The 15407-nt window shown below is 56.3% G+C and overlaps 1 protein-coding gene across 2 annotated transcripts in view; it reads left to right on the top strand.

Annotated features, from left to right (window-relative positions):
• Positions 1-913: 913 nt before the first annotated feature.
• The window catches only part of LDLRAP1 (low density lipoprotein receptor adaptor protein 1), a 26258-nt gene continuing 11764 nt past the window's right edge, over positions 914-15407 (top strand). For both annotated transcript variants that reach the window (XM_010830076.1, XM_010830077.1), the window contains exons 1-4: positions 914-1120; positions 11621-11763; positions 12361-12473; positions 14393-14507. In XM_010830076.1, coding sequence (XP_010828378.1) covers positions 1030-1120; positions 11621-11763; positions 12361-12473; positions 14393-14507 — 462 coding nt within the window. In that variant the 5' untranslated portion in view covers positions 914-1029. The remainder of the gene's footprint in view (positions 1121-11620; positions 11764-12360; positions 12474-14392; positions 14508-15407) is intronic.

A 15407-nucleotide genomic window follows, 5' to 3' on the forward strand; every position in this document is an offset into this window, starting at 1 on the left:
AACAGCTCTCTTTCCAAGCTCCCCCCTGCCCCCACCCCCCACTGCTGTGGTCATCACATTTCTCTTGGACAAGCTTCCTGTCTCCTGCCCTCAGTCTCCCCATCTGTAAAATGGTCTCCAAGTACTTTTTAGTGGTCTTTAAATTCTAGGCCCTCGCCTCCCACACCTCCTTACTTTGCCAACAAAGGTCTCTCTAGTCAAGGCTATGGTTTTTCCAGTGGTCATGTATGGATGTGAGAGTTGGACTATAAAGAAACCTGAGTGGCAAAGAATTGATGCTTTTGAACTATGGTGTTGGACAGGACTCTTGAGAGTCCCTTGGACTGCAAGGAGATCCAACCAGTCCATCCTAAAGGAAATCAGTCCTGAATATCATTGGAAAGACTGATGCTGAAGCTGAAACTCCAATACTTTGGCCACCTGATGCGAAGAACTGACTCATTGGAAAAGACCCTGACGTTGGGAAAGATTGAAGGCGAGGGGAGAAGCGGATGACAGAGGATGAGATGGTTGGATGACATCACGGACTCAACGGACATGAGTTTGAGTAGGCTCCGGGAGTTGGTGATGGACAGGGAGGCCTGGCGTGCTGCAGTCCATGGGGTCGCAAAGAGTCGGACACCACTGAGCGATTGAACTGACTGACTGACTCCTGAGGCGGGGCGGCGGCTCTCGGACTCTCAGCCCCCTACCAGGTGGGAAATAAGGGGCTTGGGGAGAGAGACAGAGAGGAAGAGACAGGGCGTCTACGGCTCTGCTCGAGGCCTCGGGGGCGCCCTTTGTCTAGACAGCCTTGGGGAGCTGGGCAGAGGCAGGGCGGGGCGAGAGGAGCGGCGGGGCGGGCGGGGGCGGGCGGGCCCATGGGCGGGGCCTGGCCGGCCTTCGCCCCGCCCCGTCGGACGTCGCGCGGAGCTCGCGCGGGGAGGGGAGGAGCGCGGAATCCGCGCGCCGCCTGGCCCCGGCGGAAAGTTTTCCCTGACGGAGTTTTTGGCTGCGGCGGAGGCGGCAGCGCGGCGGCCCGGAGAGGCCATGGACGCGCTCAAGTCTGCCGGGCGGGCTCTGATCCGGAGCCCCAGCCTCGCCAAGCAGAGCTGGGGGTGCGGCGGCGGCCGGCACCGGAGTGAGTGTGTGCGCGTCCGCCGGGGGCCCGGGCTGGGGGTCGCGGCGCACGGACCTCGCCTCCTGAGGGGCCCCGGAGTGGGGAGAGAGGCAGGGCCTGACCCCGCTGCCTGTGGCCCGGGAGCGACTTTCCCCGGCCCTGCGTGGTTGAGGGTCTCCGAAGGTCAAGTCCCCACTCCCGCCCCCATTCTTTTCGGCTGTGGAGGAGGGGCAGGAGCTGGGGGAAGAAACGGGAGCTCGGGGTCCCCAGGTGCGGGCTGCAGGTCGGAGGAGGCGCCTTGCGCGACCCTGGCACCTCCCCTCTTTGGACAGCCTGGGGAGGCGGGAGCTCGGCGTCTGTACCCGGGAGGTGTTGGGGGGAAGGGACGTGGGGCCGGGGGCGATTTGGGAATACACCCCCACCCCGGCCCCTGCATTCTGGCGCGCGGTCGGCGGCCGGCGGGCGCCCACCTTGTCCGCTTCCCCCAGTCCAACCCACGAAGTCGTCTTTTAACTCCCTCGGGCGCCCGGAAACCGACGCAGGTGCGAGCCCGGGCTTCGCCGGTACCTGCTGGAAGTTGGGGGCGGGGCTCAACCTGGGGTCTCAGGAGGTGCTTCCCACCCGCGCCGTCTAGATCCCTCCTCTGGCGGGGTTCAGGTGGCCCGGCCGGCGTCCTGGCTGTGTTGGAAACCTGTTTTTATTTCTCGCACCTCGCCGCTTGAGCTCCCGAAGTCCCTGGGCCCCCGGGCGAAAGGCAGACTCTGCCGCCGCCTCCCCCAGGGGCGTCCGGGAGTCTGCGAGGAACCTCACCGGGCTCCCCCCTTCTCTCCCTGTCTCCAGTTACTCTCAGGGAACCAACCAGTCACCTGGCACCTTCCCCCGCGAGGCCTGAGAAACCCAGCCCAGGTCCCTCCTTTTTCAGGAGGAGTGGCTTGCCTGGGGTCACGCAGCGCGTTACTGGGAGATACAGAGCCAAAGCCAGGACTGCTGCACCCTCCCGCCTCCCCTGCCGACAGCCTGGGACCCTGGCCTCTCCCGCACCAGGAAGCCCGCTCTCAGTACACTCCACCCGCTTCGGTCTTGGCCTTCCAGGGCTCCACCAGGGGAGCCCGAGTTCCCTAGGCTCAGGAGAGGCCCCGGAGTGCCAGCGTGTCTGGGCCTAGGGAGTCTGCCCTGCCCCACCTCTTGCCCCATTCTGCGGTTCCAGCGGTGCCTGCCTCCTAAACCAAGAAAGACTAGCATTGAGAACATGGGCTGGTGCCTGCTGGCGGGGCCGGGGTCAGGCCATTAGGACTGGAGGAGGCCAGGGATGCACCCATCTCCCACATTTATGGACTCCCAAAATAGCTCCTTTAAATATTTGTGGGATTTGATCAGAACTTCTGAGAATGATGGCCTGTTCCAATGGGGAAACCCTGTCGTTTTCTCTAGGGATAAGGGAGGAGCGAGGACAGGGAAGGAAACTTAGGAACACCCCCTCCCTCTTCCCCCACTCAGTATGGGGAAAGGGGAGAAGTAGCCACCTTAAGTGGCAGAAGAGTTTCTCCTGCCTGCTCTGATCTTGGACAAGTCACTTGTCCTTTCTGATCCTCAGTTTTCTCATTTGCAAAATCAGGATAAAAACTCTAACCTGGCAAGGGATGTGGTTTGTTAGTTTGTTTTTATTTTTTAATTACTTTTATTTATTTGGCTGCCTTGGGTCTGCTGCCAGGGGACCGACTTTGTGGCATCTTTCCCTGCAGTGCAGCGGCCTTCTTTTTAGTTGTGGCTTGAGGGCTCCAGAGCATGCCAGCTCAGTAGTTGTGGCGCGCGGACTTAGTCTCCCTCCTTTCCCCTCCCCCCCCCCACATGCGGGAGTCTTTACCATCTGAGCCACGAGGGAAGCCCTTTTTTTAAGCTTACTTTTAAAAATGTATTTGTTTTTGGCTGCGCTGGGTCTTCATTGCTGCGAGTGGGCTTTCTTCAGTTGCGGCAAGTAGGGGCTGCTCTTCCTCGTGGAGGCCAGGCTTCTCGTTGCAGCGGCTGCTCTTGTTGCGGAGCACAGCCTTCACTAGTCGCAGCTCTTGTGGGCTCAGTCGTGGTGCATGGGCGTAGTTGCTCTGCGGCATGTGGAATCTCCTTAGACTGGGGATAGAACCTGTGTCTCCTGCCTTGGCAGGCGGATTCCTATCCACTGCACCACCAGGGAGAGGGCAATGGCAGCCCACTCCAGTACTCTTGCCTGGCAAATCCCATGGCCGGAGGAGCCTGGTGGGCTGCAGTCCATTGGGTCGCTAAGAGTCGGACACGACTGAGCGACTTCACTTTCACTTTTCACTTTCATGCATTGGAGAAGGCAATGGCAACCCACTCCAGTGTTCTTGCCTGGAGAATCCCAGGGACGGGGGAGCCTGGTGGGCTGCCGTCTCTGGGGTCGCACAGAGTTGGACACGACTGAAGCGACTTAGCAGCAGCAGGGAAGTCCACAAGGTATAATAGATTCTTAACCACGGAACCACCAGGGAAGTCTCTCTGACAGAGGTGTTGAGAAGGTTGTTGACAATAACACTTCCTTCTGGCACCTAACTGGTGGTTTCCTTCTCCCCCACTCCCCTTTCCCCTACTTGTCATGTGGGCCTTCACCATGACTCTTAATGTGGTGGAACAAGTTTGGAGGGGCTCAGAGCCTGTCTACAACTGCGTAGGAAAGGAGAGGAGAGCCCCGTTCCTCTTAGGCAGACCCCAGTAAGCCAAGAGTGCCGTCCTGGAGCCTTCTGACCCAGATGAGCCGGGGTGAATCCCCACCTGTCCCTGCTTAAGTCAGTTTTTGATGTGTAAATTGTCAGTAGCAGTAGCACGCAGTCCAGTCTTGTCGTCTGACGCGGGTGGGCTGAAAGCGTGTGTGGCCTGGCGGGAAGAGCCCAGCGAATGGGCTGGGCTTTTGTCACCTACCTTTTAGGTAGGGTTTTGCTCCCATTATCGTGTTTGCTCCTGTGAGGTGTCAGAGCAGGGATTCTTATCAGATTCATTTTTCAGATAAAGGAAGCTGAGGCTTGGGGAAGTAGAGTCAGTGGCTCCAACATGGAGCTTCCAAGAGCTGGCTCCAAATCCGTAGCCCAGGGGTCTTATCAGTGTGGCCTCATGGACTCTGACCCCAGGAGTGTCTGAGGCAGGGCTGGCTGCCCCTGAGGACAACGGTGGCCACAAGCAGAGGGGGAGGCAGTAGGGTGTGTCTCGGGTAGGAGTGCTGAGGCAGCCTGACGTGGGGTGGTGTCCCAGCCAGGCCTTGGATCCAGCCCTCAAGGTCTGAGCCCTATGCTTGCGTTTGGGGACCAAACTGAAGCCAGTGGAGTTAAGGTTAGACCTGATACCCGCTGTCCGGCTGTGACTTGCTCCTCACCCCTCAAGGTCCTCAGCTGGGATTAGTGTGATCATTGTTTTATCTGCATAGAAACTGAAGCCCGGAGTGGGGCTTGCCTGAGGTCACAGAGCAAAGCCAGCAGCAGACAAGCTTCTTTGTCCTGACCCTCACCGCCCCCTGTCTCCTAGTTACTGCCGACTTCCAAGGGGGACTCTCTCCTTCTCCCACACATGGCTTCCCCCCCTCCCCATGCCATCTCTTTGGGAACCATAAATATTCTATTTCAGTCCCTGGCCATGGGTTTTCCTTTCTTCCAGTTGCCTGGAAGGCTGACTCACCCCATCCCCTCGATACCCTTATTTCCACAAGGAGTCCCTCTGACCCTCAGGTTCCTCCAGGGGTTGTCAGAGAACTCAGAGAGAGAGAGAGAGACCAAGTAAAGAAATCTGAGGTGCAGGTTTCAGCAAAGCTGGTTCATGGTAGTGTAGGGGGTGGGATGGAGGATCTAGTCCTACTTATTTATAATGTTAACTTTGAAAGATAGAAATAAACCCCAAACCACAGTATACTGAGCACCGACTGTGTGTCGGGCACTGATAGAGGCATCAGGGAGGCTGGTGAGTGAGTTCATCTCTGCCCTCTGGGGTAGGAAGGGTGACTGGCGCACCAGTGGGTGGTGTGCTTGTGGGTAGTGGTGACTCCGAGAGGAAAGATAAAGCAGGTGAGGAAATGATAGGCGGTGTCTTTGGGTTCTTCTAGAAGCATATGCCGAGACGGGTCTGAGTACAAGTCGCTTATTTGGGAAGAGATCCCAGAAAGTATTCTTAGGAGAAGCAAGAAGAGAAAGTCCAAAGACTGGACACCATGAAGCCACTTTTCATTGTAGGCAACTGAGAGGCTCACCCAGGGGGAGCTCCAGAGCAGTTACATTTCACCTGAGGGGCAGTTCCTCTTGATGGCTGCAGGGCTGCTGGAGACCGGAGCTCTTACTGCCCCAGGCTGAGTGGGCATCCAGGCCTCCAGCAGCCAGAGAGAGTGGCGTGTCAGGTGGCCTGGGTGGAAATGGTACCCACCTTGGGCTTCCCAGGTGGCACTAGTGGTAAAGAACCAGCCTTCCACTGTAGGAGATGAGGGTTCAACCCCTGGGTTGGGAAGATCCGCTGGAGAAGGAAAGGGCAACCCACTCCAGTATTCTTGTCTGGAGAATCCTTTGGACAGAGGAGCCCAGCGGGCTACAGTCCATAGGGTCACAATGAGTAGGTCATGACTGAGGGACTTAGCATGGCACGAGGAGCTAAAGGCGGGGCAATGAGAGTGTCAGTGCAGGGGGTCAGGGAAGGCTTCTCAGAAGGTGACACGGAACACAGGTATGAATACAAGGAGGGAGGAATCTGGGAACAGCATGTGCAAGGGACATTTAACTGGTGGCTGGGATTTCTTCTCACGGCCTGGTGGCTGAGGGAGAGGTATGTGGCATGATGGAGTCCAGTCACCCACGGCCCACTGAAAGTGAGCCAGATGTTCCTTTCAGGCGGCATGCGGGGCAGGTTACCTGTTCTTCCTGGGTGATCCTGAGCCTGGCCCAGCTCATGGGAAGGGGCTCGGCAGACTGCAGGAGAGAGTCACAAGCACAGCTGTGAAAGTCAAGGCTCAGCATTGTGGATTCTGAGTCATGCCCAGACACTGCTGAGCATCTTCATCTGCCAATGGGAGTCCTGATATATCCTTGACTCTTCTCTAAAGTACCACACATGGCTGTGTACACCTTTGCATTTGACCCCTGGAGTGCGGGAGACCCGGGTTCGATCCCTGTCGGGAAGATCCCCTGGAGAAGGAAATGGCGACCCACTCCAGTACTCTTGCCTGGAGAATCCCATGGAGGGAGGAGCCAGGTAGGCTACAGTCTATGGGGTTGCAAAGAGTCAGACACGACTGAGTGACTTCACTTCACTTTTTCACTTCAGTGACCCAACCAGTTCATTCTAAAGGAGATCAGTCCTGGGTGTTCATTGGAAGGACTGATGCTGAAGCTGAAACTCCAGTACTTTGGCCACCTGATGCAAAGAGCTGATTCATTTGAAAAGACCCTGATGCTGGGAGGGATTGAGGGCAAGAGGAGAAGGGGACAGCAGAGGATGAGATGGCTGGATGGCATCACCGACTCAATGGACATGGGTTTGGGTGAACTCTGGGAGTTGGTGATGGACAGGGAGGCCTGGCATGCTGTGGTTCATGGGGTCACAAAGAGTCAGACACGACTGAGTGACTGAACTGAACTGAGCTGAATGACACAGCACTCACACTTGTGATCTGCCAGGCATGGTTCTAAGCCCAGCTCGTGTGTATACTGATTGCATCCTCACCACATTCCCACCCACACAGTCCCGTGGGACTGATACTATTGTTGATACTGTTTTAAAATGTGGAAGCCAAGGACCAGGGCGGTAGAGTGACCATGAACCCCACTGCTGCTGTTATTATTTTGAGGGGGTTGGCAGCTTACAGGATCTTAGTTCCCCAACAAGGGATTGAACCCAGGCCCCTGCAGTGAAAGCACCGAGTCTCAACTACTCGATCACCTTTTTAAAAAAATCACGACTACTTTCTTTTGATAATCTCAATAACTTCTGAAATTTGCTTAGCACGTTTCACACGCTGAACCTTTTTTCTGCTGACACTCCTGCAGGACTGAGCCCATTTGTCAGATAAGAAGACTGTGGCCTGGAGAAGCAGCCCCACTCCAGGTCACGGCAGAACTTGGGTCCTCTTCTTGAGATACCACTCTGTGGCTCCTGAGGCCATCTCCCCAGCAGGCGGGAGGGGACTGGAGGCCAGGAGCCCAGTTGGAGGTTCCCTCCTAGCCCACGGATTTGGCCATAGCCCTGATGTTCCAGCCATCAACCAGGCTGGAAGGGGCACGGGGGCTCCCTGCCCAGCCCTGACTCCCGGGCAGGGGTCCCTTAGTGAGGAAAGAGTACCATGTTTGCAGCTACAAGTCAGACTGGGCATATGGTCCATCCGTCCCCAGCTAATTCTAACAGCAGGTCATCTGTAAAAATCACAAGTTAAAATAGCACAGTTATTACACACTACAGGGCCAAAAATAACCAGGACCGGAACAGGGCTGTGGACTGAGGCCTGTATTTGCCTAGGGGCCTCTGGGAGCACTTCCTGATGCCTTGGGTTCCTCCTGGAAAGGAACCCGTGGCCTCCAGCGTGAGGTGGCTGGGTGGTGAGCGGGGCGGTTGTGGTGGCGAGCCTTGCCTCTGTCTTTCCTGAGTGCTCCCAGGTGCTGCTTTCTTCCGGGAGGGCGTGGGGCCTGAGAGAGCTGACACCTCATCAAAGAGATGATTCATGCCCAGAAGTACAGGAGGGGAGGCAGGGTTTACTGGAGGGGAAGAAAGTTCCTTCTTGGGCCTGGGAGGCCAGGGTGATGGGGGCGGGCAGGGAGAAGCAGAATGAGGCCTGACAGTGTCATTGAGCAGGCGTGCACCTCCTCCCCGCTAGATCGTGGAGGAGGCAGACGTGCACGGAAGTCCTTGAAGAGAACACACGAGCAGGCAGCTGCTTGGTGGTGGGGATATGGCTACGGGAGGGAGAGGAGGAAAACCATACCCAGAACAGAGTAGCCCCCTGCCAGGGCAGAAGAGGCCTCAGAAGGCAGAACCATGGGTGGGGCCGTGTGCTAATAAGCACATTACACTTTATTATCTCATTATCTCATTTTATTATCTCATCAAAGGGTCAGAACAGCCCTGGGAGCTGGAGACTTTTGCTTCTCCCATTGTATAGAGGTCTTCCCTGGTGGCTCAGTTGGTAAAGAATCTGCCTGTGGTGAGGAGACCCGGGTTCGTTTCCTGGGTTAGGAAGATCCCCTGGAGAAGAGAAGGGCAACCCACTCCAGTATTCTTGCCTGGAGAATCCCATGGGCAGAGGAGCCTAGCGGGCTATAGTCCACGGGGTTGCAAGAGTCAGACACCACTTGGCAACTAAACCACCACCATTTTAGTAGAAGAGACAGCTGAGGCTCAGGGAAAGTTAATTGACATACTCAAGCTCAGTGGATTCTAGGATTAAGGCCCTTGCTCTTAACCACTAGGATATACCCTGTCAAAGTAAGGCTTTCTGGAGGAGACTGGATGGAGGGGGTTCGGTTTATCAAAAGTGAAAGGGAAAGTGAAATCGCTCAGTCGTGTCGGACTCTTTGTGACCCCATGGACTGTAGCCTATCGGGCTCCTCCATCCATGGGATTTTCCAGGCAAAAGTACTGGAGTGGGTTGCCATTTCCTTCTCCAGAGGATCTTCCTGACCCAGGGTTTGAACCCAGGTCTGCCTTGATTGCAGGCAGACGCTTTACCCTCTGAGCCACTAGGGAAGCTCCTTGGTCTAGCAAAGGGAGGGGCATTTCTGGTAGAGGGAGCTACTTGTGAGCAAAGACACAGAAGTGGGAAAGTAAGTGTTACATCATGGGGGAAGCTCTGCATGATTGGAACCTCTGTTGTGTGTACGCGCGCCTGCGTGTGTGTCTGTGTGTGTATGTGTGCACGCACGTATAGGAGGAGAGGAGGCTGGGCAGCCTGTAACTCCCAACAGTGCTTGTGGGCGTTACCTGTAGTGGATTGGGAGCTGGGGTCCCTCTGACTTGCTGTGTGACCTTGCACAAGTCCCATCGTTCTCTGGGCCTCCGTTTTGTCATCTGTTAAGTAAGGGGGTTGGGGTGAGGGTCTCTGAGGCTTGGTGAGTGGCCACCAGTCTACCAGGGCCCTCTTCCAGGAGCCCACAGAAGAAGGGACGGGTCAGGCCAGAGTAGGAGGATTGCAGAAAAATGCCAAGCATTTCAGAGGTCACGGGGAACTGGGGAATATCTTGACAACAAAGAGGTCGTCCGTGACCTTGGCAGGCTCTGGCCCGTGGAATGGAGGGAGCGGAAGTGGCTTTGGAGAGGGGCCAGGAAAGGGCAGAGCCGGCGGAAATGAGAGCGGAGACGTGAAAATGCGAGGATGTTTGCCGAGGGGCAGGGGTGGATGACAATGGCACCCACTCCAGTACTCTTGCCTGGAAAATCCCATGGATCGAGGAGCCTGGTGGGCTGCAGTCCGTGGGGTCGCTGAGGGTCGGACACGACTGAGCGACTTCACTTTCACTTTTCACTTATGCATTGGAGAAGGAAATGGCAACCCACTCCAGTGTTCTTGCCTGGAGAATCCCAGGGACAGGGGAGCCTGGTGGGCTGCCGTCTATGGGGTTGCCACGACTGAAGTGACTTAGCAGTAGCAGGGGTGGATGAAGAGACGAACAAGGCCATGCCTGAGGGACTGGGATTACCTGCCTGCAGCCTTGTACTGAGAAACAGTTCAAAGCTTTTAATTCAGAGGGAATAGAGCTGCAGTGGATTAGCAATGTCTGCCGAGGACACAGGCGACAGGCCTGGCCGTACCTGGTTTGCCATCCTTGCTCAGAGGGGTCTCAGGTTGAAAGTGGTGGTCTGGGCAGATTCCTACAGAGAGGAAGCCTCAGGAATTAAGCACTGTGGAGGGAAATACCTCTGGCTGTAGGAACTTCTCCCTGACATTTTGCTAAAGGAAGGGTAGTTTGCCTCGTGGTAAGATAGTATCACCTAGTGGTTAGGAACTTGGGCTTTAAGTGTGACTTAGACAACTGATTGGACCAATTCCTTGTTCTTTGAGCCTGAGTTTCCTCATCTGTGAGATGGGAATGAGAGAATGCTAGCTTGTAAGGTAGTCATGAGTGTTAGAGTGCTGTTTTGCACTGGGGGTGGTAATGTTCTTGGTTTCTTTGAGGGGAAGGCCCATTTTCTGAGTTCTCATCACCAAACCAGGACTGGAGCACCTCAGGGACTTTCTGATTCTCTTTGGAGGATCAAATGAAATAGACTCCTGGTTGATGGACAGAGGATGGGATCCCTTTGGGAGTCTTCTCAGTGGGGCCTGGCCTTCTTTCAGGGTAGAGGCTTAAAGGCCAGGGTCCAGAGCTGAGGATGGCGTTGGGGGCATCTCGGGCCTGAAAGCATCCTTGGGGTTGTCTGGGTCGTTCCTTCACTCGGGCATGCCAGCTTGCATGCACCAGATTCCTGTTCACCTGGGTCTCTGCAGAGCGGGGACTAGGAGCTCCTGTGAGTTCCTGTATGACCCGTACCCCAGCGAACACCACACTTCTCCTCTTGTCCCTCTGCTTGTTCAGGGCCTCTCACGTGGGTGGGGCCAAACAGGGCCTCTTTCCAGCTCTCCTTCCTTGTCTGTTTCATTACCCAGTGAGCCAGGCTCCTCGCCTCTTTCCAACCTTCCTTCCTTCAGTCATGGTCAGAGCTTGCACAGGGTCCTTCCCCTGGGTGCTGCTGTGTGCTGTTGCTGCAGCCCAGGAATTATTAGTCTCAAAGAGGAGAGAGGCCTTCCCCAAGGCCATGCAGGTGGAAGGAAGCAGAGCTGGGATTTGAACCCCAGTTTTCTGGAGTCAGGTGACCTTCATGTCATGTCTTTTGAGCAGTCACCTCCCTGTTTCCCCACTAAGCCTTACCTCACCCCTGCTCTCCTTGGACTGCTGTCTCTTTCCTGGTCTCCCCTCCTCCCTACTTCCTGGGGGTCTGCGGCTATGCAGAGAGAGGAAAACAGGCCAGGCTGGGGCCATGGAAATCACCTAATCTTGAATTCTGACTCCAATCCTTTACTCATTGGCCTTTGTTTGCCAACTTCATCTTTCTTAGCCTCAGTTTCCTAATCTGTAAAGTGGGAATAATATCCATCTCACCAGATTGCACTGAAGATTCAATAAGAAAGCGGCATGGTTTGCCCTCAGAAAATATTAACACTGAAATCAAGAGTTTGGGCTTGAAAATAAGAGTTTGATTCTGGGCTGTTGTACTTGCTGGCTGTGTGGTCTTGGTCATGGGATTTCGCCTCCCTGGGTCTCAGTGTCTTTGTCTCTAAATGGGTATGACAAAAGTGTCTGCCTCACAGGTTCTCATGAGGGTTAATGAGAAGATTTTATGTAAAGCTTCCTACCACGGTGCCTGGGATATGCTAGAAAACGTTAGCCCTTCATTAAAGATAAAAATGATAGATAGGGGGACCCCAGTGTCCCTTGCTGGGTCTTCCTAGGAGATGGGGGCTGCAGATGCTGGCCTTATCCATCAGGGTCTGAGGGCCTGTCCTCCTCTGCCCAGAGCTGCCTGAAAACTGGACAGACACGCGGGAGACACTGCTCGAGGGTATGCTCTTCAGTCTCAAGTACCTGGGCATGACGCTGGTGGAGCAGCCCAAGGGTGAGGAGCTGTCAGCTGCTGCCGTCAAGAGGATCGTAGCCACGGTGAGCCCAGTCAGGGCGGGTTGTGGGAGCTCCAGGCGGGGGGCTAGCTCCTGCGGGGGCGGGTGGCACCCACTGCCTGCCTTATGATCTGAGAGACAGGGTAGCCCTCTAGGACTGATCGCCTCCCCAGCTCTCGAGTGAGCACGTGCCCTCGGAGTCCGCCTCTCCTGGTGGTCTAGGCCCCCCTCAGCTCAGACCCCGGCAGGTATAGCGGGTGGAGTGTGGAGTTCCCACCCTGCTGGACTCTAATAGCCCATTCAGTCCTTAGAGTCTGACACACCTGGCTGTGTGTCCTCGGGCCAGTGCCTTAACCTCTCTGAGTCTGTTTCCTCCCGAGGCGAAACCCTGCCACCTGTGAGGATGACTCGAGGTGCCGTGCTTGGCAGACGGCAGGTACTTCGTGAGCAACCCGTGTCTCTGTTTTTATCAGAAGAGGGTGTTGACCGAATTATCTTCCCCATCGCGTCTCTGCCAGTCACCCGAACTGAGGCCTTCCGAGGGCCTCGCATCAGGGGCTCAGAATGGTGGGGAGCCACCCACGAGGGTGGGTCCCAAGTGCGGGCAGGTAAGGCTCCTCTGACCCATGTCTGCCCCAAGGCCAAGGCCAGCGGGAAGAAGCTGCAGAAGGTGACTCTTAAGGTGTCGCCCCGGGGGATCATCCTGACGGACAACATCACCAACCAGCTCATTGAGAACGTGTCCATTTACAGGTATGCTGAGCGTCGCCCGGCTTCCCTCTGCCCCTCAGGGTGGTGGGTGGAGTGCTTTGTCTGAGCCCGGCTCTACCACTGCCTGTCTGCGCGACCCTGGGGCCTCAGTTTCCTCATCTGCATCTGTCGGGGTGGAAACAGATCCCGCCCCAGGGGCTGCTGTGAAGCCCCCGAGCGCCTGGCTCACAGCGAGCGCCTGGCTGCATGGCCGCTGCTGCCGTCACTGGTTGCAGCCACCCTGGGACACCCCGCGCCTCCCCCCTTGTGCTGCTGAGTCAGGCTTGGAGCAGACAGCAGCGCCGTCACTGCCTTTTTCGCTGGGATTACAGCAGCTCAGCTCTGGACATCTGGCCAGGCGTCCAGGGAGGCCTCCGGCGCATCTGAGGCCAGAGCGTAGACAATTTCGGTAGTGGGTGGGGGCTGGTCACAGGGCGACAGGCCCGGCCCTTGGAGCCTCAGGCCATCCCCACCTCTCTCTCAGCTGGTCAGTTGTAGGACTTTAGAGCTGGAAGAGACAGACAACTCAGGTCCATTTTCCACCTGGGTAGCTGAGGCCCAGGGAGGGAATTGCCCTCATGGTGAGGTCATGACCGAGTTGAGCCGAGGACACCGAGGGCAGAGTTGTGTCAGGCCTCGCGTCGCTACACCCTCTTGCTTCATCTCCAAGCAGTGGCTCAGCCAGCTAGAGCACAGACCAGCCTGGGGTTGGGGTTGGGGTGTGTGGAGGGATGGATGTAAGCTATGGGGTCGTTGTAGAGTTTCTAGCTTGTGTCTTCCTCTTCCCTTCCTAATTCTGTCTGCCTCCTTCACCCAGCGTTTACCTGCTCTGCTGAGGTCTGTGCCAGGTGAGGGGATAAGACCCAGCCTGCCTTCAGGGAGCTTCTAGTTGAGGAGGAGATGGAAGGGAGGAACGAGACAGAAGTGTTTCCCAAGAGGCCAGAGAAGGAGAGGCCTGCCTGGGGTTACCTGGGAAAGCCTCTCCTTGCTGAGGCGTGAAGAATAGCAGGATCTATTTGATTGATACCAAAGACCCAGGGCATTAAGGAGACCGGCTCCCCAGAGTTGGAGAAGAGGCAGCTGGGAACCTGGCGCCCCCTCCCTCTGCCCACTTGGGGGTTTTAAATGGTCCTGATTGATCCCTTTGTAGATGCCTGTGATTGAAGCTGGGGCCACGTGAGTCAGGGAGTCTGCAGAGCTCCTGTCCCACCTCTGGGCCCACAGCTCCTCTCCCGACAGGGATTCCCAGGATGACTAGAGGCTGCACAGAGGGATCAAATGGGGTGAGGGGGTGTTTCAGGTGGGGGGAGCTGCCTCGTAGGCCCCCATCTTGCTCCCAGCTCCTTTTCCCCTGGCCTGAGCCCCAGGAGCTCGGTTATCAGTCTCGGTCATCCTGGGAGCGATGGGCCTGGGACTCCTCTGACCTGTAATCAGAGGGAGGGCAGTTGGGGAGCCTTCAGGTGAAGGGCATTCTTCTCCCGCTTCCAGCCGGTCAGCACAAACTTCCGTGAGGCAGCATGGCAGTGGCTATGGCCCACTGCCCACTAGCTTGGTGGTCTGTTAGCCTTAGTTTTCTCACCAGAAAAGTGGGGGTGGTACTAGAACCCATCTCAGAGGGCAGTTCTGAGAATTCAGTGAGATGCCGTCTAGAAAGCTGCCTGGTGTGCAGTAAGGGTTCAGCTACCATTGTTTGGGGATGTGGGTTTCCTCCAGTCTTTTCCATCACTCCTTCCTGCCGAGCCTGGGTTCCCTCCCCTCACCTGTCCCACCACAGCTGGCCCAGGACACCAGGCCCAGAGTCCTGCCCTGGTGGAATGGGATGACAAGCTGTCTGGACCTCAGGGGATACGCTCTAAGGGGCGTCCTGGATGTGGTCAGGCCCCTGTCCCAGAGGCTGGTGACACTTCCCCCTTGCCTTTCAGAATCTCCTACTGCACGGCAGACAAGATGCATGACAAAGTGTTTGCCTACATCGCGCAGAGCCAGCACAACGAGAACCTCGAGTGCCACGCCTTCCTCTGCACCAAGCGGAAGATGGTCAGTTGGGGGAGGCTGGGCTCGGGCAGCGGGAGCCTCAGCTTGGGGGCCCTGATGCAGGGGAGGCAGGACCCAAAGGGGGTATCAGTTAAAAGTCTGAAATCCCTGGGAACCTCAAGTGGTTGCTCAGCTGAGAGCTGAGGGCACCCATGCAGGGCTGCAGGTCACCCGGCAGGGTGGACTGCCCGCAGCTGTCCCAGTGAGTACCTGGGGCCCCTTCTGCTCTGTCATATGATTTGATGGATTTGAAGTCTAGGAGAGGTGGTCTGTCCCTGGTATGGTCTGGGGATGCAGGGCCTTACAGAAATTAGTGTTTGGAGACTGGCGATCAGAGGGGCCCAGGGTGAAAGGCAGAGGTAAGGGCCCCCATAGGCCCTCACTGGCTGTGGCCAGAGCAGCGAGAGAAATGGCCCTATGTTGGTACCTACTCTGCTTGTTTCAACGGTCATCTCTAAGGTATCATCTCGTTTGCTCCTCAGAACAACTCTGCGCGATGGGTGCTGTAACTGTTGTTTTTATTTTTAATGAGGAAACAGCCTCACAGAGGTTGGCTGTCTTGCTCGAGATAACATAGCCAGCCAGGCAGAGGGAGGGTCTAAACCCATGTTTCTTCCCTCCCTGTGTGACTAAGGAGCCTGGAGCCCCTTACCCATTTCCAGGCCACCCTGATCACATCTGGCTCGGGCGGGTGGGACCTCGGTGGTCTCTGGGCTTTTGTCTTGAACTTCGTGGCAAGCCGCTGGAGTGAGTCAGCCTTTGGCATTGAAGTTTTTGTTTCTGAGGCCCCCGAGGTCTGAGCATCCACCCTGTAAGGAGGTTCCTGATATTTATTGATTTAGTATTGTCCTCGGTTGATCTTTGTGTCCGAAGCCCAGAGCCCCAGTTCCTGTATCCTAGGAT

The sequence above is a fragment of the Bison bison genome, unplaced genomic scaffold, assembly GCF_000754665.1.
Source record: "Bison bison bison isolate TAMUID 2011002044 unplaced genomic scaffold, Bison_UMD1.0 scf7180017864516, whole genome shotgun sequence".
In the NCBI taxonomy this organism is placed as follows: Eukaryota; Metazoa; Chordata; class Mammalia; order Artiodactyla; family Bovidae; genus Bison; species Bison bison.